The 25,412-nt window shown below is 33.8% G+C and overlaps 1 protein-coding gene across 1 annotated transcript in view; it reads right to left on the reverse strand.

Annotated features, from left to right (window-relative positions):
• The window catches only part of LOC149420136 (cytochrome P450 6j1-like), a 38,902-nt gene that overhangs the window by 7,775 nt on the left and 5,715 nt on the right, over nucleotides 1-25,412 (reverse strand). Inside the window, exons 2-3 of the mRNA XM_089636406.1 lie at nucleotides 7,085-7,214; nucleotides 5,106-5,318 (exon numbers count right to left, since the gene is read on the reverse strand). Coding sequence (XP_089492532.1) covers nucleotides 5,106-5,318; nucleotides 7,085-7,214 — 343 coding nt within the window. The remainder of the gene's footprint in view (nucleotides 1-5,105; nucleotides 5,319-7,084; nucleotides 7,215-25,412) is intronic.

Consider the following 25,412-nt stretch of genomic DNA (forward strand, 5'->3'; position numbering starts at 1 on the left):
ATCTTCTGAACAGTGCTTGCATGTTGGTTTATTCATTCTATTGTAGCATTTTTGTGCTGTGTGTCCAAATCTTTGACAGTGGAAACATTGGGTAAGAGGACTGCAGTCTTCTACATAGATTCTCATGAATCCTAGATGAATTTTTTTTTATTAATAAGATGTAGTCTCATTTCGGGATTTGTTTGTAGTATTAAGTTCTTGCTGTTAGTTTTTTTGTTTGTAATGATGGCCTTAACTTGTAATATTTCTTTGTCTTGGTATTTTTCACATATCATTTTGATGTCGTTGTTTTGTTCAATGATGTCTTCTAAGAATTCTTTTTCGGTATAGTCTTTGTCAAGACCTTTGAATATTACGCATGGATCCGTTTTCAGAAGTACCTCCGCTATTATGGTTTTGTCGACTTCATTTATCTAATCTTTTAATTTGTTTGCGTCTTCTTTTTCTGGGCATGTTATTATAAGGTTTTTTTTTGTTTTTTTTAATTTCGCATACTCGAATTCCCAACTGCGATATTTTAATCTTTTGTATTTTCTCTTTTATTTTTTCAGTGTCTTCTTTTAAGCTTTTAATTATTATAGGAAATCGTTTTTCTTGAGTTTGTGATATTAAGTTTTTTACTGCAGAAGAGTATGAAAATGGGTATTTTTGTGCTTGGTTTTTTTCTTGAATATCACACTTTTCTTGTAATTTAGCTAATTCTATTGTCATGTGCGATATCATTTCCATGATGTTATTTATTTCTTTCATCATTTTTGATTTGGTTTCTTTGGTAAGTTTATTTTCTTCGATGATTGTATGTAAGTCACTTATGTTTTGTTTCGCCTTTGTTATGAAGGCATGCGGATCAACCGCTTCCTCCATTTTTCCAGGTTAAAAAAATATATTTTCCGTAAATTTATGTATTTATATAATTTGTCTTGTATATTCCGTCAAAATCTAATAAGTGTGGTCTAAAAATATTGATGCTGTGTGACTGCAAAACAAATTACATGCTAAAAGCTATACCATATGTTGGAAAAACTGAAACGAATGGTGATTCACTCGGAACTTACTATGTCAGGACTTTGACTGCAAATTTGTGGGGTAGCAACCGCAACGTCACCATGGACAATTGATTCACTTCAGTCCCTTTAGCCCTACAGTTACTACAGGCACCATATACATGTACAATAGTAGGAACGCTTCGAGCAAATAAACGCGAAATACCGCCGAGTTGCATCAGATCAAAGAAAGACCAATAGGTTCATCCGTATTTTCTAATGACAGGCAGTGTACGTTAGTATCTTACAAACCTAAAAATAACAAGAACGTTCTCTTGCTTTCTACCACACATAGTAACGGTGCTATTGCAGCTTCTGAGTTCTACAATTCCACGAAGGGTGCTGTTCGACCAAATGTGTGGAAATATGTGTTGTAGTAGAAAAACGCAAAGATGGCCTTTATGCTACTTCTATGGCATACTGAACATGACAATAATAAACTCATACGTAATATACGGGCAAAATAATGTGAAACTAGGGCGAAAACCAACAAGCAGACGATGTTTCGTGAAGGATGTTTCGGAGAAGTTGACCGAACCTTGGTTACGTAAAAGACACGAAATGCCAACTTTGAAGAGATGCCTAAAAAGGAAAATCGACGAAGTTTTAGATGAAATGCCTACCATTGCCACACCTGGTCCAAGTGGTACTCAAAAAAAGGTTTGTGGTTATTGTGATTATAAAAAACGGCATATGACAAGGTTCCAATGCAAGCAATGCAAAAAGTAAATGTGCATGGACCATCGCGGCCTCATGTGTGTGGAATGTACCGATGAAATTTAATTTTAACTCATTTATCATTTTTTTGTTACCTAATTAAACATATTAAAGAGTGCCATACTTAATTTATTTATAAGTACCCCAAAACTCGTTACTTAAATTTAGTCGTCTGTGAGATGAATGTTTATGAATAATGTTCCTCTTAGATAAGGTTATGAATTTAGGGTTAAAGCGGAATGAAATAATCCACTTCTAAAATTTCATTCAACCAGCATCAACCAAGCACCATTCCTCGTGTCATGCTGTTTCGTGCTAGAACATCTTTCTGGCGTGTGGTATCTTGAACAAGCCATGGCGACGACTACCTATGAAGTTTTCGGGCATGTATAAGTCATAGCATTCCAAGAGGAATGGGCTATCGGCTATTTGGCTTGCGTACCGAATCGATTGGTACTCGACGAATGGACTGTAAATTTGAATAAGAAAATAAGATTGAACAATCGTGTTTATCACAAGGAGAAATATATGTGGAAAGGAGATCTTTTCCTTGTGAATGTTGTGGCTTCAATTGGAAGTTCCGATGTTGGTCTTGGTCTGGGCACAATACTCTATAGATGTGTGTATACCTAGTAATAGTTCGCAAAAAAAAGGTTTTCTAACATGAATCAGCTCATCGGCTCTTCGATCATTTTCGATAACACAATATCAATCAAATGTATGACAATTGGGGCTTATTAATTATACCGATTTTTGACAATTACTACGAACGGGCGACAAATATGCAACAACAACAATAACGACAATAATAATGTCACTTGCTTTTTACGAAGGTAAGACTTTTAGGAAACGGAATAACCAAGGGAGAGGGCAATTTAGGTAGGAACCGGATTGGAATAACCATAAAAGTGTTTCAATAATAAACAAATGAATTATTTTCAAGCTAAGTACCTATTGCAAAGTAGGTACTGTCATCCAGATAAAAATCATATCCGCTTGAAAAGGCAGTACTAGGTCTGAGGTCTAGAGGTCTGAATTCATGCGGATTTTGATTTAGAATCTCGGGGATCGTACAAACTTTTGAGACACATGAGTACACGACATTAGCTCAACAATACCAACAGCCTATCATGACATAGAAGTTATAAGTGGTTAAAACAGAGAAAAAACGTTATTCCCGTCAGTGTTCAAGAAAAACATGCTTGAAACTTATTTAACTTTTTTTTTTAGTTATTTATTAAGTTAAAAGAAATACATATTTCGATTTGTTAACTTAAGTGTACATTGATTAAAACAAAAATAATATGTATTAATAATTATGGTTTACTACCTAAGTAAAATATTTTTCTTAAGTAAGAGCATTTTGGTTTTGCTCATTGATCTTAAGGGCAAACAGTTTTTTCTTAAATATATTTATTCTATTTACGGCTGTCAGGCTATCAGGAAGGAGATTATTTAAGTGTACACCCTCATGGCCTATGTTTCTTTTACCATGTCTTTGCTGAATTTGTGTATAATTTATTATGTTGTCTTGTGTGGTATTTGTGTGTATGAGGCCATTTTGGATTTTATGAATTAATAGGCATATGTTGTATTCGTACAGTTTTCTAATTTTAAGTAAGTTAGTTTCTTGGTATACTTTTTTGGTGGGGGTATCTGGTCTATAGTTAAAAAATTTTGTTGTTTGTTTTTGGGGTTTTATGCCGTGTTGCGCTAACTCCTTCTTTAGCCGACGTTTCGGACAGCGTTGCAGTGTCCATCATCAGGGCAGATCCGGTAGATCCGAAGATGAAAACTTACCTATAGTTAAAAAGTTTTTTTATAACTTTATTTTGTATTATTTGAATTTCGTTTAGATATGTGATGTTTGTGTTTCCCCATATTTCTATGAGATAATTTAGATGGGATTGAATTAAACTAAAGTATAATCCCCTCTTTACTTGTATTGGTAGAAGAAGGGCTATTCTACCAAATACACCAATTTGTGGGATAATTTTTTCTTTTACTTTTTGTATGTGGTGTTTAAAAGATAAGTGTTTATCGATATGAAGTCCCAGGTATTTTTCACTATCTGAAATTTGTAGGTTTTTTTCTTCTATTTGCAAAGGTTTATGAGACGGCGTTTTTCTTTTTTGTGAACTTAAGATCATATAATTTGTTTTTTTTTTGTGTTAATAGTTAATATGTTTTCAATTAGCCAGTTATTTAATTTATGAAGATCCAGTTGGGCTTTTTCAAGTAAGTTTTCTAAGTTTTTACCAAAGTAAAATATAGCAGTATCATCCGCGTATAAAAAAATTTCCCCATTTAGGTTTAACTGACAGATATCGTTAATATATATTTGAAACAAGAGAGGCCCTAATATGGATCCTTGAGGAACACCATAATTGATATTATTGTGTTGACTGTTTTAGTCTTATCGATTTTTAACTTATCGATTCATGACTCAATGTGCTAAACTAAATCAATACCCAATTATAAAATACATTGGAATAATAATCGACGGCAAAATAAAAAAATAACACATTAACCTCACAAAGCGAATTCAAAGCGAATGCGTAAACTTTTCACATCATCTATAACTTACGAAACATAATTGATAGGAAAACAATTAAAATGATATACCACGCTTTAGTGTGATCGGGTGTTCGATTTGGCCATTCGATTTAATTACTATCACTCAAAATGTTAATATGGAAATAGATGAACTGCTTACTGGGGCTTAAAGCGAATGAATCCATATTGATTTCACCGTTTATCCCATATTTTTAGGATCTACATAAATTGCCACATTATGGCGAGCGATCGCTCAAGACGTTTTGCAAACTTGCCACAAAATGACAAAAATCGTTTGAGTGGCTGGTAACTAAGTTAAACTAAAATAATAAACGTGAACTATAAACCTTTTAAAATGCAGAAAAAGTTTATAATTATTTATAGTAATAAGAAATTTCACAATACATTTCTTATTACGATATATTTCTTTATTTAAATAAGATATGTATAGTGAAATTACATCACACTATTACGATTACGAACAGAGTTTCCCCCCACACAGTTTTGGCTCGTTGGCTCTCTCGTGTGTGTCCAAGCTTTAGATTTCTGCGTATTTGTGAATATTTAACTTGATATACTTGATCGTTATAATTGACCGACAAGTAATGTCCTTGCGAGACGTGTTGTCAGACAGCGTGTCGTCTTTCTTATGCCTACAAGGGGCAAAAAAACTTTGGACTCACTTTGGTATCAGTACTCTACAAAGTGCTTTTCCTTAGTAGAATTTTATTAGTAGATTTATGAAAATGAAAAACCACACATCTACTTATATACAATAACGGTCCATACCTCTCTGGCTTCCCATTGTTGATTTGGGCTGTCCTTGATAACACTCTCTATGTGCTCCACCATAACATTCCCCTTCCTCCAAATGACCTCGTACATGGTCTTGACCTTACTAGAGGTCAGGCTGGCCGACCACTGACCTCGGGAGGTCTTCCAATCCTCGTCCATCTTGTTGAAGGGGTTGGTACCCCAAATAGGATCCGCGATGGGGTCAACCTAAACAGTTAAATATACGTACTTAGTACCTAAGCGGTAAGTACCTCTATTGCATTTTTTTTCTCTTCCGACTTTATGTCCGGGTTAAATCTTCCCCACGGGAAAAACTAAACCCTTCCACACACTTTTCCACAAATGATTATCTAGTCAATCCACATTATGCAAGTGCATTATACAAGCATAATAAATACAAAATAATACAAAAACAACACGTCTAATCTCCAGAGATCAAATGGGAAAATAATTCACCGACTCCAGATATTATCAGAGGGTTCGGCTCGGTAGAACTTCTAACTGGACCTATAAATCCTACTGATCCCTCAGTATAAATTTTTTTTTAAATATTTCTTAATCCTAAATGTATTTAAAATGACTGATTTTTGCATTTTTTTATATTAATTCTTTGACAGATCTAATACGCCTAAATTTTGAATGAGAGAGCTAGGTATAATGCCAGTAGCCGAAATAACAAATGGTAATATTTTTATGGTCTGAGAATGCCAAATTCTTTTAATTTCATTTCCTAAGTCTGTGTATTTTCTTATTTTTTCAGAAACCTATTTTTGAATATTACAGGAATTTGGAATAGCGACATCAATGATATAAGTTATTTTTTAAATTTTGTCATGTAAAACTATATCGGGTCTATTATGACTAATCGTAATAATAGTAATATAGTTTTATCATAATATATTTTATAAAATTCATTTTCTAAAAATGAATTAGGTTCGTATTCATAATATGGTACTATATTACGGCAGTCAATCAAGTTATCTTTAATCACAAAACTTTGAATTATTTTTAAAACTTGATTATGCCTAAATGTATACTCGGACGGTGCTAATATAGAAGATCCCGATATAATTATGTTCTATAGTTTCCGGAAAAGTCAAACATTTTCCACATAAATCATTAATTTGATTTGTATAAATATTATTATTTTATATAATATTATTATTCTCAATATGTTATTAGGTTCCATGATAACTCGACTCAGTGACAATTCAACACACCTTTAAAAAGTGATATAAAGTCTTTAGAAACGATGAAAAAAATAAAATTTAAACCTAACCTCACCTAACCTAACCTACTTAACCCAGTTAATAAAGTTTTTGTTTCATCACTTTCCATGACTTTATATAACCTTTTAAAGACGTGATGAATTATCATTTTGATGATTTATCCGGTCACCATATTATTATAATGTTGGGAAGCGAACACAGCAGCGATCTCACGATGGAGTACCTTCTACTTGCGACTCGTCCACCAATATCGTCCACCGACGGGCCGAGCTACCCCGCATTGATTAATTCCATTAGTAACTGTCAATCCGCGAGTAACTACAATCCGCGAGTAACTACAGTCCGCAAGTTACTTCCATTTTCGCTCTCCACCTTCTCGTTAAAATATCAATATTAAATTATGAGTCTTAATTGATTTTAAATATAGGTACCTGTAATTGATACCTGTAAGTAACTTTGATTTATTTGTAAAATTTCAAGTAGCATCCATAGGTAAGTCATCCAGTGAGGCCCACATTATAAAATAATATTTTTTAAAAAGACATTGTATAAAAATAAATAAAATAAATATTACCTACCTAATTATCTAGGAATAGTCTCGACGAATAGATCCTGAATCCAGAAATCAAATTAGCATGATTGGGAGTGACATTGCGCAATTTTACAGCCTTATGATGTAAGTATGTTTTTAGTTTTTGTTAAATATACATTTGACTTGAAAAAAAACAAATCGGCTATACTTACGTGAAATTCATTGTTAGTGAAGCTATAAAAGTCCTTCACAAGGACATTCCTTATAAGTTCAGGATCTCTCAGAACTATCGCAGGACTATTCAACTTGAAGTAACCCACGTAACGAGCAGTTTCGAATTTTCTGGAAGAAGAACATTATTAGATTTAAGATTTTCACGGCCAAAAGTATTTTTCTTATTTGTTTTTGGGGTGTTATGCCGTGTTGCGCTAACTCCTTCTTTAGCCAACGTTTCGGACAGCATTGCAGTGCCAATGCTGTCCAAAACGTTGGCTAAAGAAGGAGTTAGCGCAACACGGCATAACACCCCAAAAACAAATAACAAAAAAAGAACATTATTATTTTTTTTTTAAATATATAAAAACTTTCTAAATGTTGTCAAATCTAAATGATAAAAGTTTCGTAACATTTGCTCGTCAATACACTTGAATTTGACTCCCTCTGTGTTGGCCGAGGTCACTTGTTGTTATTAGCAAAATGGGATAGTCAAATTTATAGATATGTAGCGGCAGCTACTAGTAGGTTATAGAAATTCAATACATGTAGCGCGCATCACATTGGAACCTACGAGTAAGACGTACATTTGGCTTACTTCATAGAAAAGGTGAGTAGTATTAAATATCTGGGTGTAATATTAGATTAAAAATTAAAATTTGATGAACACTTAGAATATATAACAAAGAAAATTGCTAAAAAAGTTGGATTCCTAAAAAGGATCAGAAATAACTTGGATCTAAAGACAACGCGCCTTGTTTACAATTCTATTGTTACTCCGCATTTAAATTATTGTTCTAGTGTTTTATTCTTATGTAACGAAGCCCAAAATAATAAACTACAGGTTATACAAAATATGGGGATGAGGATGATTTTAAAATGTAGTAAAACATTTTTACTAGAGTTAAAATTATGTTACAAAATTTAAATATGATGACAACCAAACAACACATAGTATATAATACGTTAACAATGATGTATAACCTTCAAAATAATATGCTCCCAAATTATCTGCAAAGAAATATTATGTATCATGAAAATGTTCACAATTATCCTACGAGAAGACGCAGAGATTTTAGGCTTCCCAAAACTAAACTTTCATGCACACAAAACAGCGCGTTTTATAAAGGGCAAAAACTTTATAATAACCTACCAAATGTCATAAAGGAAGCCCCAAGCCTTAGCACTTTTCGTAGGACATGTGCTTTATATGTAAAAAATAATTTTTGATTGTTGAACATACTCACCAATATTATTTTAGTCACCTAGATATCTTATATAATATAATTTTGTGTATTTATCTTTTTCTCTTAAAATGTAATTGTTATTTTTTTGTATTTTTTATATATTCCTACTAGATGTATGAAAAAATTTGCGTACATCTAAATAAAGATTCAAAAACAAACAAACTTCACACTGGATCACCTGGAAGTCTCAACGTCATCACCAGTGATGAACAACATCTGCAATACCGGTCTCCATTGACGCGGTTTTGAGACACCTACTTCATCGCTGTGATCATGGATCACGGATTAACATCCCACTGTGCTGTGACCTACATGCAAAATCAAAACATCCAACGTGATACACGTCTACTACCATGACAATCGTCATCCATCGTCAGTAACGACTGTGACCAATCTGTCTACTCTATTGGACTGTAAATCGATTAGCTCAATAAAGCCGCTGTTAAGGTGACACAATACCCTGATAACGGGGATTTGCCCCGACGCTCACATTTTAATTATTTCTGATTTATTTTTTATTTTTTATTTATTTATTTATAATGTATTACAAAAAACATGGTAGGTAACACATTATTCCCTATGAGTTGAGATTAAACTCATTACGGGAAGTACAGACACATAAAATACATTTTACAAGGATATTACACTTTAAAAAAAATACAACATATTGAAAAGGAAAAGAAAAATAAATAAAAAAGGAAAAATACATTGTTAAGAATAGAGATTTTAGAAATACTGAGAGACATCTATACACATGAAACATAGTAAACCAACATATGAAAGCGAACGAAAATTCACTGGTTTAAAAACATTTTCAGGAAATAATCTTTAAGCGTTTTAACTAATATTTTTTTGTTAGTTACTGATTGCTTTATTTCATTAGGTAATGCATTGTATTGTCTATATGCAATATATTGTAATGAGTTAATACCAAATTTTGTTGTGTGGGTAGACGATGATAGGTGTATTAGATTTTGGGACCGTGTTTTGTGCTGGTGTATGTCTGAATTAAATGCTGGTTTGATGTTAGTGTGTGAGGATCTATGTATGATTTGTAATATTGTACAAGTGATATTGTATTTAGGTAGAACCGTAAAAGGAAGTATGTTTGTCTTTAAATATATATCTTTGATATGTGTATCCCACGGTAGACGGTAGATATTCCTTATTGCTCGATTTTGAATCACTTGTATTTCTGATATTTGTTTTTTAGTAATAGTTCCCCAGATACTAACTAAATAACTCAGATGAGAGTGAATCATCGCATAGTATGTGGCCCGTAGTAGAGATATAGAGAGAAGACCTTGGAGTCGGTACAGTACGCCGGTTATTGGGGATATTTTAGATTTCACATGCTCAACATGGGAATTCCACGAAAGTTTAGAGTCTATTAATAGCCCTAAATATTGATGAGCTTATTACTAAAATATTAAATGTTTCTAGAGGGATTCGAAGGGATGCAAGTTATTTATATTTAAGATTAATAAAAACAGGACCTTACCATTAAATATATTATGTAAAACAATAAGTACATTTTATTAAATGTAAAATCTTGTAAGATAAGTGGCAAGTACCAGATTTTATTTTTCTAGACGATGAATTAGTAAAATCCCGACGAATCCCTCAAAAAAGATTAGAGATTTTATTAATGTATTCATAAGAATTAATTAAAATAAAAACACTCGCAAAAATTCAATTTCTGGCCAGATAAACCAAAGTCGACCGCCAGTACTTCAAAACTCTGGATTGTGTGTTGTATATTTGTGTGCGCGTCGGCAAGGAGTTACTACGTATTGATTCAGACGCCGCCAAAGTTCCGGCCTATAAGGTTGTCTGTCACCTGGCCCGTCGCTCCGGTCATTTCTTTTACGTATTTTTTTTATTTAATCAAACGATTACTTTGAAATCTATTAGTGAAATTTTCTGTTTTTTATAATTTAACTTCTTCCTCAAGTGAGTAAAGGTTTTTTGTATGTTTCACCAATATAAAAGATAACATTATTTTTTTTCAATTGTTGATTCTTAAAATGTGTACAGTGGTCATGTTTCAGATAAAATTGGACATTGTTAAAATAATATGAAAACAGTTTATTTAGTAGAAGTTTTTTTAATTCTTAAGTTTCTTTATTTTAATAGTTAAATATTACTTACCTTAAATATTTTTTTCAATAAAAAGTTCCGCTGTTATGTGTGATTTTTATTTGTAATTGTCACGCCTAAAAATGATAATCAAGTAAAACTTATTTCATATAAAAAGTATTTCAAATATAATAATTATAAACAATGTAGTTTATTTTTACATATAAATTATATTATTTGGCTTTCAGTCACACCAATTTTTGGGCACGGAAAATTGGAACTGATTGTGAAGAACTCAGACATGCTATAAATACCTAATATAATATTTTAACAAAAAATTAAATGCGTAAATGTGTAGGCACTTGAGAAAAAAGATGACACTAAAGTATTGTCGTTATGTTATTATGTATCATTTCTAGCCCAAGTAGACTTTTTTACTATTAATCCTTTTTTTCACGACACTTGGCGCACCGGCTGTCTGACCGGTTGTCACAACCAGCGGCACAGAATGTTATAGAGTGCCCCTTCACTAGAATCGTTTTCCTAGTTTTATTTATTTACGCCCTACTGGGCTTTTACATATATTTCTAATTATACAGTCATGTTAGTTGTAACAATGGTATATCTAATAAATTATGGTAAAATAAAAGGAGTTTTTTTACTAAGGAGTGGTATTCTCTTATATTTCAATAAAGTGTTTGTGAAGAGTTCGTTTCATTACTAATACTCCAGGGCAATTAGCGATTCGCGATCGTAATTATTCCGGTAGTCCCAATTTTTTTATATGTTTTATAAACTGGTCCCCTGATGTAAAATCTGAGTTTCCGACCTTGGCACACCTGTGCTCGCGCCGCCATTTTGAAAAAAACCGGCCGAAATCGCGCCAAAATCTAGTTTTTCCAAAATATCTCATTCCCAATGCAAATTTCGGCTAAATTAGCTAAACAATTAAAGTAGAACATAAAATTACTTACAACTTTTGTGAAAACAATTATCTTCAATCTCTAATAGGTACTGAGATAGAAAGTCGTAAAGGTGCGTATATTTTTGAAAAAAACAAGTTTTTTGCGCGACTAGCTTTGGTTTTTTGTAAATATCTCGTTTCCAGTAAAATTTAGTGAAAAAATTGTTGATATTAATTTTGTAGAAAATAAAATTTTATAAAATAAATAGGTATATAATTTATGTGTTTTAACTCTAATACGTATCCAAGCTCTAATCCACCAAAACCAGTTAAATTACCCAACAACAAATTTTTGAAATTCGAAAGTTTTTTTTCCATAAAACAAAAACTCTACATCGAAAGTTTTTCTCCATACAGACAATTAGACATATTTCACCTATAAAGTACCTAAAGTCATTCGAATAATAAAAAGAGTCATTAATCTTTTAAGTTTAGATTGTTAGATCATTTGTTGTAGATAGAATTGTGCAATTATCTCCCCAAGTTACTGCACTTACTTACGTTGAAATGATTTTCAAATTTAAGGTAAAATTGAACCAATTTATAATAAACCTCTTGGCTAATATATACGTAGGTTTCAGTGAAATATGGGAAAACAGAAGACAAAAGGAGTTTTATCCCGAACAAAATTACGACACCAAGGAAAATGTTTAACGGAATGGAGAAGGTACTACTTAAATACACACATAAAAGTAGATCTTTGGGATACGTTTTTTACAGAACATAATTGTACAATGTCAGCTTAAATAATTTTATATATGTAGTAGTCTAAGATCCCTTAAAGAACGACCGTCACCGAGATGTTTATTTGATGAAACGTATTTTATATTTAATTTAATATGTCAATAAATAGGTATATTGCATATCGGTTGCCTAGCAAATTTTAGTCCATGGTATGATTAATTAATTATTTAAAAAAACAATTTTTTTAATCATTTCACCGGTTTGATTATTATACAAATTCTATACCAATCGAAAGTATGAAACCCATAGAATATGCAAACGTTAGGTTACCTACTCTTTTCCGGTCACAACTCTCAGGTTGCCATGTATAAACAGGTAAATCGAAAAAGCATTTTGCACTGGTCTGATTATTGAATAAAAATTATATGAAATTAAAGATTATTTCATTATGAACACGATGGTTTATACCAACCTTATGGTTGCCTGCTAAAAATCAGTCCCGAATTCCGGTTGTCGAATTTTGAAAACTAAAACTTTTTGAAAACATGCCGCGAATTCTCGTGTGCGACTGAGAGGTCCCAACCAACCATCCCATGCGATAGAAGAGGACAAAGCATAGCAACTGTCCGTCCATTAAAACAAAGAGAGTGCGCATGCTATTTGTTCTTGAAAATGAAAAGGATAGCGATAGACTCGTGCACTCTAGACTAGATGGTACCTTGCAAATCTCTAAATATACACTAGTAGTTCTGATAATGAGAGACCTAGCGTCCAAATATACACTAGTAGTTCTGAGAATGAGAGACCTAGCATCCAAATATACACTTGTAGTTCTGAGAATGAGAGACCTAGCGTCCAAATATACACTAGTAGTTCTGAGAATGAGAGAACTAGCATCCAAATATACACTAGTAGTTCTGAGAATGATAGACCTAGCGTCCAAATATACACTAGTAGTTCTGAGAATGATAGACCTAGCGTCCAAATATACACTAGTAGTTCTGAGAATGATAGACCAAGCGTCGAAATATACACTAGTAGTTCTGAGAATGATAGACCTAGCGTCCAAATATACACCAATAGTTCTGTGAACGGTAGACCTCGCGTCCAAAAACGTACATTTCTAATTTTCTCTTATTTAATAAATCAAAACCAAATTTTAAGTCAAAAGATTTATAAGTATTCAAATACTTACATTCCTTCTTATATATTTTTTAAAATTTCAAATAAGTAATTGTACAATTTGTGCAAAGAAACGTCACTACCTCAATAAAAATTATTTTTTTAAACATTCTTCAGGCAGGTAGGTAGGTTCCATAGAATAAAAAAGAAAACTAGAAGTGCAATGTAAACTTTTGGTTCTAGACCATTTTACACGCGGTCTGTCTCTCTTACACTTGCCTGAAATTGTATATCGCCATCACATTTAAATTCGTAATCATGGTGAAACACAGTTTTATAGGCCCACGTTGGGCTTATATTTGGATCACGAAACAAGCCCACAAGGCACTTGTTGTGTTATTCTTTATTATGTGGTAGATGCCAGAATATTTATTTTTACGATTTGACAGCTCGTGGAAGGATCCACGCTCGTACGAACTCTGGGATTTTATAAAATCACAGAAAGCTAACTCCAGGTCACATAACGGCCTGAATAGTGGAGACAAATTTATAACGGACTCAGAATCTATATGTCAGAAATTTGCAGACTACTTTCAATCTGTGTATGATAGTGAAACCCCTAATCTTAGTACAGATTTTACGCGAACAGAGGTCCCATGGAACGTAGGTAACATTTCCCTAAAATTAACGAACCCGACATTGTTAGCATTGTTCGATGGCATACTGAGAAGCAAAAAAAAAAAGTATGCGAGCGATGTTTGGGCGCCGTACCACCAGAAGTACATTGAAATGATAGAGCAAATCCAGAAGAAATTCCTCAGGTATGTCTATATGCGGACGAATGTAACCTATCCCAGGTTCATGCACCATATCGACTTACTTGAGGAAATTAATTCTGTGAGTCTGGAAACTAGGCGGAAAGCAAGCCTAGCCATTATATTTTTCAAAATTTGGAACAATTTTATTGATAGCCCATTCCTCTTGGGATGCTATGATTTATATGTACCAGACCACTACAACCGAAGTCGATACCATGACTTATTCAGAGTACCAAAAGGCAAAACCGACGTCCTGGCAAAGCATAGCATGACTGAAGTGAAATGAATGTTCTGTTGTACAATGAAAAAAAAAAAAAAAAAAAACATGTGTCAGCGGTAACGACTAAACGGTCGTGTTAAAATAATAGATAACAATTCTTACTTATACAAATCCGCTTGAATCATTCCAACGTGCTTCCTCCCTAGCAACGATTCCAAGTAATTTCCAAATAAAAACATCGGTTTCTCAAACGGAACTCCTCTTTTCTTCCAGTAATCATTGTTCTGAGTAATATAAGAGTAAAATATTATTCCAAGTCCCAATAATACGGACAGCAGTATTTCGGTGATCATGTTGTCGCACCAGTTGTTCAACAACTTATGAATTGAATAATGATGATGACCTTATGACCAATCTATCTATGCTCAGGCAGGGCCGGCCTTTTTCAGGTACAATATGGACCTTTTTTCAGCTAAAAACCCTAAAGGTAGAACAACTATATTGGGGGGGGGTAGTTGATTTCACATCTATGAGTGGTATTATCTATGCATCTATTGTTCTGTTTGATATATCTATGGTTGACTCAATAAAATAATAAACTGCGTAAATCATCTTCAAATTCGCTCTTTGAATCGCATGACATGACTAATCTATAAATTGCGTCTGCTGACAAGTGAAACACATAAACTTCAAAATAATCGTCAAATCAACTTACGCGTCTCCGCACCGCGTTGAAGAAATAGATACCACTTGTCACGTAGTCACACGCGTTGCGTTCCAGTGGGCAAGTTGACCTGGGATCTTAAATGATCGACCTTCTTTTGCGTAACCCCAATTCCAATAAATATAGTTAATTTACAATAAGGAACTCGGCTTAATGGCTTAAAAAACACATATTCGTGTAAATCAACTAATGCTTCTGTCTTCAAGTCTTCAAGTCTTCATTTAAAAACAATTGAAACCCTGACAAACTCAAATGCCTTGTGATTGGTCAGCGGGTTCTGACTGCACTTAAGACGCTACCTCACGTGTTGACCGGCCACGTGCATTAAATTGTTTGTTGAATTCTTCAAACGCGATTTACTCAATTGCCCCTTTTTGGGTTGCATGGTTTTGTCATAACACTGCAGCAAGTAGCCAAGTAGCCGATATTACCTAACACCTAATACAGCTCCCTTGAGGTTTTTACTAGTCTCAGGCGCTGTTTGGCTCAGGGCCGGCCCTGTGCTCAGGATAGCAGATGGATTAGTTAATTTGAGTGGTAGGGTCTTCAGAGACTTGATACTTATCACTGTGTAGTGCATACTCTTGTACTATCAAATATATCATTTTAAACTTTTCTTGGAGAGGAGCGATACTAAAAAAATATCTTGTTTGATAGATTTTCGGACTTTAACTAACAGATCTTTGTCTTTGGAGTCTTTGGAGTGTAGTCAGGTGGAAATGCCGTCCTTGTTCTTTTGGTATTTCAATGAGAAATGCTCCGAGGAACAACTGGTGTCATTAATCCCTTCGGCACCATTGAACATGTGGGAAACACGCCAAACGCGCGCCCAACATTTGTTGTGCTAGGTTGATATTATTTGCCACACGAAAACGTATTGTTTCTAAATCTCGTTCTTATGTTTAACAGTTCGGGTGTGGAATAATTTGCTGTGCTCTATTAATCAATTCAATTCAAGTCAAGAGTCGTTCCCCCCTCCTACAACATGGGTCAAGGAAGAGCAGGTTTACTCCTTCCTTTAGACAAATCGACCCTCCAGAGAGTATCCCCAAATATGACACAGACGCTAAGGGAGTTGATTTCGCTCAGGGCCTGTGTCATATTTTCGGCATGAATTCGAGGTATTATTGGATTAAAAAAATATATACTTTTAATATCAGCTCCACAATGAGGCCCTGAAGATTTTTTCCCTCAGGGCCTATGTCATCATTGGGTATTTTTTATGTAAAGGAAGCAGAGAAAATTCTGGGAAGGAATAAGGTATGAGGGGTGGGTAGGAATCTGGAGGTCAATGTGTCCAGGAGTGACGGAGGTATGAATCCAACCCTCCCACTGCGGTATAAGGCGATGGGTCGAGAGAGTCCGGCTGGAGAGGCCAAAAGGCCCAAAAGTTCTCCCGCGACCAGCCTCTCCCGATTCGGCCCGTCACGCATTTTTGCTATATTTTAAACGAGTCGTTTTTTATTAAAAATTTTCGCTTAGTTATTATTGTTTTTAAATATTAGCGCGCTCCCTCTAACATTCGTATTTACATATCTTCCTTTTAAACCATCTTTGAACGCTTACTACGGGGCCTTAACGCAGTCAGTAACGGGGTCTAAGCACTGGAATCAGATACAGAGTCACATTAAAGTCGACATGATGTAGTTTTAAACAGTTACAATGTGGATTTCATGATTTTACATGAATTGAATGATAGAAAAAGTCGGGGATGCCCGAGGAAGATACAAATCAAATAATTACTATGCTAAACGAAGAAATAGGTGTAAGGAGAATGTATGACTTTGAGGTAAATGGTTGAAGGGGTCGAGGACGTCCGAGGAAGACATGAAACGATCAAAGTGAAACAAATACTCATTACAATGCGACAGTATTAGATCCACCTTCAAAATGCATGAGTTGTCAGCAGTGTTGCCAAGTTAGCATATTATATGCTAAATTTGGCATAATTACTCCATGTTTAGCATAACTATTATGCTTTTAGCATATAGCATATTTATTTGGCTTATTTTTACAGAAACATGAAATAATAAAAACCAATTTTTTAACTAACAAAAATGATATCGATAACTTTGTCGGTCTCCCCAACTCACTTGCACTATGGACAACACTTTTTCGGGCGATAAAGATAAAGATACTTTAGGTAGAAAAACCATCCATTGTAAAAATAGCCCGACTAAAAAGAGTTCCGACTAAATGAACCTACTATTGAAAAACTGGTGTCTCAATGGAGAAACATAGTTTACAAAATGGGAATCCTTGACTTCCACTGTAGAGTTTTGGAATGAAGTCATGCAATATAAAGATGCAGCTAATAATAACCCCTTCGGTGATTTATGTCAGTTGACAATGTCTATTTTAACATTGCCGCATTCAAATGCGGACATTGAACGTGTATTTAGCCAAATGAGTCTGGTCAAAACAAAACTCCCAAATCGTTTGGCGGTAAGAACCCTGAATGCAATTTTGTACGTGAGATTTGGCCTAAAGAGAGCAGGAAAGTGCTGTTATTCTTACACTGTTCCTGACGAAGTACTACGCTCCATTGGGACCAAAGAAAATTACGACTCCGTCTCTCAGCCTTCCACATCAGCTGCTGTTAATGAAGAAGAAGAAGATGAAGATATTGATATTTTATTTTACTGATTTTTTTTCTAAGTTAAATTTATGTTAGCTTTTTTTGGCATTTTTCAAAGTAATTTAGCATTTTTCTGGCATATTTTTCCCATCACTCTATTTCTCAATAAATACTAAGTTTAATTTATGTTGGCTTTTTTTTGGCATTTTTTAAAGGAATTTAGCATTTTTCTGGCATATTTTTCCCATCACTCTATTTCTCAATAAATACTAAGTTTAATTTATGTTGGCTTTTTTTTGGCATTTTTTAAAGGAATTTAGCATTTTTCTGGCATATTTTTCCCATCACTCTAGCATATTTTGAAGTAATTAAGTTGGCAACACTGGTTGTCCGGTACTCTTCACTTCACAACCTCAAAACTTTATTATATTTTTTAATGATAAACTTATGTTTATAAGACAAGGTTTTATGCATAGCACAAAGGATAAGGAATTATAATAAGCAATAATTGTTGATTGAAGTACTAGTACATATTGAATCATTTGGCGGGTTGGAAATAAGCCGACGTGGCTCAGTGGACCAGAGCATCTGACCGGACATCAGAAGGTGCGGGTTCAATTCCCGTCGGCGGCATTTATTTTTACTCGGGAGATATTTTCAATTTGTATTGATATTTCAGGCGACTAATTATTGGTTATAATAATTTGCTCAAAACTTTACCCCAACAAACTATTCAAGTCTCCGAGTAACGCCGGGTACACGTCAGCTAGTATTCAATAAAAAATATAACATGAAATAATAAATTGAAACGGGAAAAAAAGACATGACATAAGCGCAAATGAAAAAAAAAGAGAAATATTATTTATTTATTGACGCCCTATTGGGGTTTTAAGTACATAATAATTACAAATTTCATTTTTAACAACAATAGATAATCGAAATAAAATATAATGATTTCTCATACATTATTTACATTTAAAAAGTGGTGGAATAATTTGGCTTTAAATGTATTGAAGTTTAAATTAAATATGTCAGCGACATCACTTAGTTCATTGCCCAACCTATGTATTCTTTCTAACACAGAATTCGTAGCGAAGTTATTGTTGTAGAATAAAATATTCCGTCTAGTATATTTTGGAGGTATATGTAAAGATAGCAAATTTATAGTGTCACGGCAGTACAACCTTGAATGAACAATTTTATATAATAAAAGGAGATCAAATATTTTTCGCCTTTCGGATAATTTCGATAAGTTAAGTTTACTGCGTAAATTGACATAATTGATTTCAATAATAGGAATGCCAATTTTGAAATTAATAAAACGTAAAAAAATATTTTGAATTTTTTCAATTTGTAAATAATTAGAGTTGAAATGAGGACAGAGACTTGTATTGTAATTTTATAGTTTTTATTTTATTAAAGTCTTTAACGATTCTGAGAATAAATCCAAGCATTTGTAATCCCTTACTGGTAATGCTATTAATGTGATTCAAGAAGCGTAATTTGGAGTCAAAGATAACTCCAAGGTCATTGAATTCAAAGACTCTTTTTAGATTGGCATTGTTAATTGAGTAGTCGAATAATAAAGAGGTTTTAGATCTATGTAAACTGATCGTTTGGCATTTGTTGATATTAAGATGTAATTTGTTTACGATGCACCATTCATAAAGTTTATTTAAGTTCATTTGTAGACTTAAACAATCAGAAGAATTACCGATCGATTTAAACATCTTTAGATCGTCGGCGAATAGAAGAAAGTGAATATTATCGAAAATTAGTGAAATGTCATTAATAAATAGTAGGAAAAGAATTGGTCCTAGGTGGGAACCTTGGGGGACCCCACTTAAGGCAAAAAAGTGTAAGAAGTTGTGGAGGTAATTTTTACAGATAATTTTCTGTATGATAAGTAACTTCTAAGCCATTCGAGAAAGTTGCCGCTTATTCCCAAGTGTTCTAATTTTTCCATTAAAATGCGATGAGAAACAGTATCAAAGGCTTTGCTAAAGTCAGTATAAATTGTATCAACTTGAAGACCCTTGGACAGTGCATTAGAAATAAAAAATTTCGTAAAGCAATAAATTAGATGACGTAGATCTGTCTGGCATAAAACCATGTTGAAATGTTGATATAATTGTTTTAATTTGATGCATGATTTTGCTTAATATAATCTTTTCTAAAAGTTTAGGTAGTGATGACATAATACATATGGTTCTATAATTTTCAATTTGACATTTATCTCCTATTTAAAAATAGGTGTTATAAAGCTACTTTTCCAAATTTCAGGAAAACAACCTGTAGATAAGGATAAATTGAAAATTATAGTAATAGGAAGAGCTAGAACATGAATACATTTTGTAAGTAATTTTGAGGGAATCATATCTGGCCCCGAATTCGACCTGATATCAAGCTGTTTGATAAAAGTCACAACATCATTTACTACCACATGGATGCTATGCAAGTTGAGTGAGCTTTCGGTAAATTGGGGTTTATCAGATAATAATATGTTGTCATTGTCTTCAACATATACACTCTTGAAGAAATCTGCAAATAAATCAACAATATCTTTTTTTCATGACCCACTTTTTTCCCGTAAAACATTGTACCGGGAAAGTTAGAGTTATTTTTCCGAAAGGAGCGTAATTCCAAAATTTATTAATATTTGTTAAAATAGAATTTTCAACATTGTTGGTGTATTTCTTGAAACATACTTTCGATTTCCTAGTACAATCTTTACGCAGAATGGAGAATGCGATATAATTATCTAGCGTTCTATTTATTTTATAACGTTTGTGTGCAATTTTTTTATCGTACGTTAGATTAATCAGTTCAGAATCGAACCATTTAGGGAATTTAGAAGTGTAATATTTTTGTAGGGGTACAAAGCTATCGATTGCTTGATAAATTACATTGTAAAAGTATTCTAAGGCCTCATTTAAACTTGATCTTTTACAAGTGAGATCATAAGCCCAATTATAAGTAGATAAAAATTCTACAATTGTTGGGTAATCTGCTTTTTAAAATTACGCTTGACAATCGGGGGGTCAATTACCATAACGTAAGTATTGAGGTAATTGATTATTAGAGGGGGTGGTATTTATCGATTGGAAGAATCATTTCATCAGAGGCATACACATTAACACTTGAAGAATTTGTAAAGACAAGATCGAGAAGACGAGAATTGATGTTGTATACATGGTTTTTCTGATGCAGATTTAAAAAGTTCGACATTTCCATAATTTCATGGGAGCCATGATTGATGTTTTCCGGACTCAAGGACGCGATGTTCTCAATATCCCATAGAATATTTGGAAGGTTGTAGTCACCCATCAGAATAAATGTAGCATCAGGAAATTTTCTTCACATATTTTCAACTTCAAGGTGGTGCTCCTTATATGTTTGCAGGCCGGAGGATGGTGGTATATATGTGCAACCGATTATAAGTTTTTCATTTTTTAAGGAAACCATTACAAACACTTGTTCAAGATGTTTTTGAAGGCATTTCAGTTTCTTCGAATTCAGTTTGGTTGATACTGACAATAGTACGCCGCCACTTTTTGTTTTAATGCTGGAACTTTGACATCTGTCATTTCTGTAAATGAAATGATAAAAAAACCCAGTTCTTGATCGTTTATGTCAGCATTTAGCCATGTTTAAATGCTGACATAAATGGGCCTAAATTTCGTAATTCATCGTTGGTAATGTAAATTTTAGTTCTTGAAGTTTCGTTCTCAGTCCTCTTACATTTTGATAATATATTAATAGTTCGGGGTAAGTTTTTTAGATTTAATTTTACAATTGTTGGGTGATTATTGATGTACTTGATTTGAATGTCTTGCTCATCCGATGATTGCCTATTTTTTTAGTTCGATTCGTAAATTATTTAGATAGTTCCTTTGAGCAACTGATTGGTCAGTGTACATGCGGATGTTTTTCTTTAGCGAGTGTTTTTTTGCCGAGTAGGATTTTCTGCCATTTAGACTCAGGGAACTCGACTTTTACACCCCTCGGTTTATTAGTATCCCTTTTCCCGATTCTGTAAACTTTCATGTCAAGAGAATTGGTAGAGTTGTCCAGGTCGAAAATGATTTTTTATGCTGGTAGTGTCGTCTTTCATAATATCAGTCTGGGTTATTGCTTCGCTTTCGGGGAAGTTACATATTATAATATTTTTTTCCCTTAAATTTTGATCATTCATCTCAGCAATAATATCACAGATGTTATTTGTTTGCAAATTAGTAGTGGTTACAGCAGGAGGAATATTTTTGTACACTGATAATTCGCCTTCTAGGGTAGCCATTCTTGCAGCCATTTGGCCTATGGACCCTAGGATATCATTAGTTTTGGGCATTATTTTGGCAATATGCTCCTTTGTAAATTTGTTATTGGGATCCATCACAATATTAGTTAGTGCATTGATGGCATCTTGTGCAAGGGATATGTATGTCTGCGCATCCATGATAAGTTCGGATTTAGGTTAGTAAAAATTAATAGTAAGTTGAACTCCCCTAATTAGTTCATTTACAAGTAGTAATGAGTAGGTATCAGTACCTACTACGGTCACAAGGCGTGCGGAAATGTAGGTTACCTGCCTTTGGTGTAACAATAATATTAAATATTGAATTTAAGTAAAGTTATTATTATTTGTTATTAAAACTTCGGGCTTTTATTTTATTGTTGAGGACACAAAGAAATGAGCAGATTCACAACTTTTACACTGGAACACAATGGCACAGGAATAGTGTGTTACGTTTTATTTTAAATATTTTGTGGACAGAAATAATACGTGACTGGTTTAGTTTACTGTTGTTGTGTGAATGAGTTATGAGTTACAGTTGTATAAAACGATTAATATATTGTGTATTATAGATATTTTTTATACTTTTGTTGTAACATTTAATATTTTTTCTTTTTTCGTTGTATTATGTTTCCTTTATTGTTTTAATTTTGTAGAATCTATAATAACTGTGATACTCTACTGTTAAACTTTGTAGTGTGTAAAAGCCCATTAGGGCGTGTAATAATAATAAATAAATAAATAAATATTGTAGCGCACCGTTTTTACGCTTGCCACTACACCATCTCTTTTCCCCGTACAGCGCCATCCTGCTCACCCAAACCTAGGCAAACCTGACTGCGCAGACGCCCTCTGCGCATTTCCGACTCTCGAGTCGTCACATAAACCACGCCCCGCCACAAGGAACGGCCTATATAAAGAGCTGCGGACCTCATTTCAGGCAGTTCTTCTGCAGCTCGCCCTTGGCTAGTACACTCTCTTAGTTGCGCCTCGTCCTTTGGCACTACCCTCTAAGGAGTATTCTACTTTCATAAGCAAAGCACCAACCAGACCCCGACTGCTGCCTTAGTTGCGCTTCGTCCTATGGTACGACCCTCTAAGCAGAACACAGTCGCCGCCGCCCGTTACTATAACGGCACAAGTCAGTTTTGTTGCTCCCAAAGACTAAATCGGCAAGGTTCCCTCCGATCCCGTGCTCAGTTAATTATTATTGTGATTTGATACATTGTGACTATTTTTACTATATGTGATCTATGAACTTACCTTAAATAAATAATATTTAATCAACAATTGTATTATAATATTTAATTCTTTTTGTAATTTGCCCTTTTTGTCCTTAAATCCATTTTTAATTTTGTATCTGAAATGTTTACCGTCAGAGATTTAAGTTTTTTTGTACGCTTGTCTAACTGGACTATTAGTCATTCTATGTTTTTTATTTTAGATAAGGTGGTTTCTGTTCGATTTCCATATGTCCGATAGATGTTGTGAGGCTAAAGGGTATGGGAATGAGAAGGAGATGGGAAGAGGAATTTTTTGGGAAAAACCTGAATATTCAGATTTGTTCACCAAACACGGCTAAAGTCATATGAAGCAATGCACGTTTCAATATATCTAACGAAATCATATTACTTATGTGTTATTATAGATGATCAACTGCGCTGGGAGGCACATACCAATTATACGACAAAAAGACTCCCGCGAATTATGCTACATTTTCAGGTCTCTCAGATCTATCCTTAACCTAAAAAGATTAAAATGTGTCTACTTTGCACTCTTTCAAGAAATTGCTACACATGGAATTGTGGGATGGGGAGGTTGTGCATAATATATTCTCCATCCCATGATTTTAACTCAAAAACTATTGCTAAGGATAATATTCAAATGTGACCCGTCGGAGCCACTTTTCAAAAAATTAAAATCCTAGATATTCGTCAACTATTCATTGCGAATATTATTTTAACATATGGAAAAAATCATGAAAAAACACAACAAAATATTCACACCGTTACTCCTCTCTTCTAATTATATTTTGTGAAAATTGTGAAAAAAACATATATAATGAATTAAGAAAAACTCTAAAAAATATATCAGAAAGATTAAAAACTATTCATATTAATTAGAAAAAATGTTTGACACCACTGATATGCGTCTTGTACTTAAAGAGTCGTTCTAAAATTTATTGAGAAAATATTGTGACAATAATTGTTCACTCTAATATTTCAAATCGTAATTCAAACAAGAATTTATAGTAAAATTGTTGAATAATAATATATCTTTCTCTAAAATGTTTATATCTCTTAGTTTATATTGAATTATGTATTATATATATCTAAATATGTATCTAGACTTATTTTTCCGAAAGTATGTTTTCTTTTTTTTAATCTTTTTTATTTCTCTTTCTTATTTATTATGTTTTATAACACCTATTGTATTTTGTTTTACAACATGCTATTTTTCTGCACATTCCAAGTAATTTTGTATATTTTATTTATTGAATTATGACTATGGTACATATTGAATTATGACATAATACGAGTATGAGCCCAGTATAGTGGTTGTAAAGAACACGAACAAATTGTAATCACTTAAATTTTATGAATAAAGAAACACTAAAAAAACAAATTCACCATGGCGCGGCGATACTGAAAGAATCTAACAACGAATGTGACGCAAGTACGCCAGGTATATACGAGGCGAATCTAGAAAGTAAGTTTACTGAGGCTCTCACGACCGAATGAATTTTATTTTCGACATGTTGGCTACACTTACGTGTAGCCTCACTCTTCCCCTCCGCAACGAAACCGGTTCAAGGTCAGTACATCGAGAAGTGTCGATGCAACGACACGTTTCGTGAAAAATGTCAATCCAATCTCCCGCTAAGTGCGAAATACACGGCGTCATCCGTTATCTCGTTTGGAAGGGAAAACCTTTGTTTGAGGTTTATAATTTGCTGAAAACTGCATTTGGTGATAAAGCTATGAATTGTACGAGTGGGTACAAGTGGTTTAAAAATGGTTTTCACCTCTTCACCCTCCGCCAAAAAGTTCAAAACAACAATTTCAGCCAAGAAAATCATGACATCCGTGGTTTGGGACTGTCAAGGCATAATTTTGATTGAATATCTGCCTCAAGGGGAGACCATCAACTCTGCAAGATACTGTGAGACCCTAAAAAAATTGCGGAAGGTGATTCAAAACAAGAGGAGAGGCATGCTGACAAAAGGAGTCAGCCTGCTGCACGACAATGCCAGACCACACATGGTAAACGCAACGAAGGAACTGCTTGCTTCGTTTAAATGGGATATCCTGAACCACCCCGCGCATTTCCCTGACCTAGCACCTTCAGATTATTATCTCTTTACTTTCCTGAAGCTGTAGATGGGTGGAAAAAGATTTTCAACCGACGATGAGGTAAAGGAGGAGGTGGAAAAGTGGAAGAAGGGGTTGGCGGGAAAGTACTTCGAGGAAGGCATCAAAAAGTTGATACCCCGCTTCACCATCTGCATTGAGAGGATTGGCGACTATGTCGAAAAATAGCTTACATATGTACTACGGTAACCATGTAATTTTTTTGTTTCAATAAAAAAAATTGTTA

This window comes from Hesperophylax consimilis, chromosome 10 (assembly GCF_061612785.1).
Source record: "Hesperophylax consimilis isolate HC1 chromosome 10, BYU_Hcon_1.0, whole genome shotgun sequence".
Taxonomy (NCBI): Eukaryota; Metazoa; Arthropoda; class Insecta; order Trichoptera; family Limnephilidae; genus Hesperophylax; species Hesperophylax consimilis.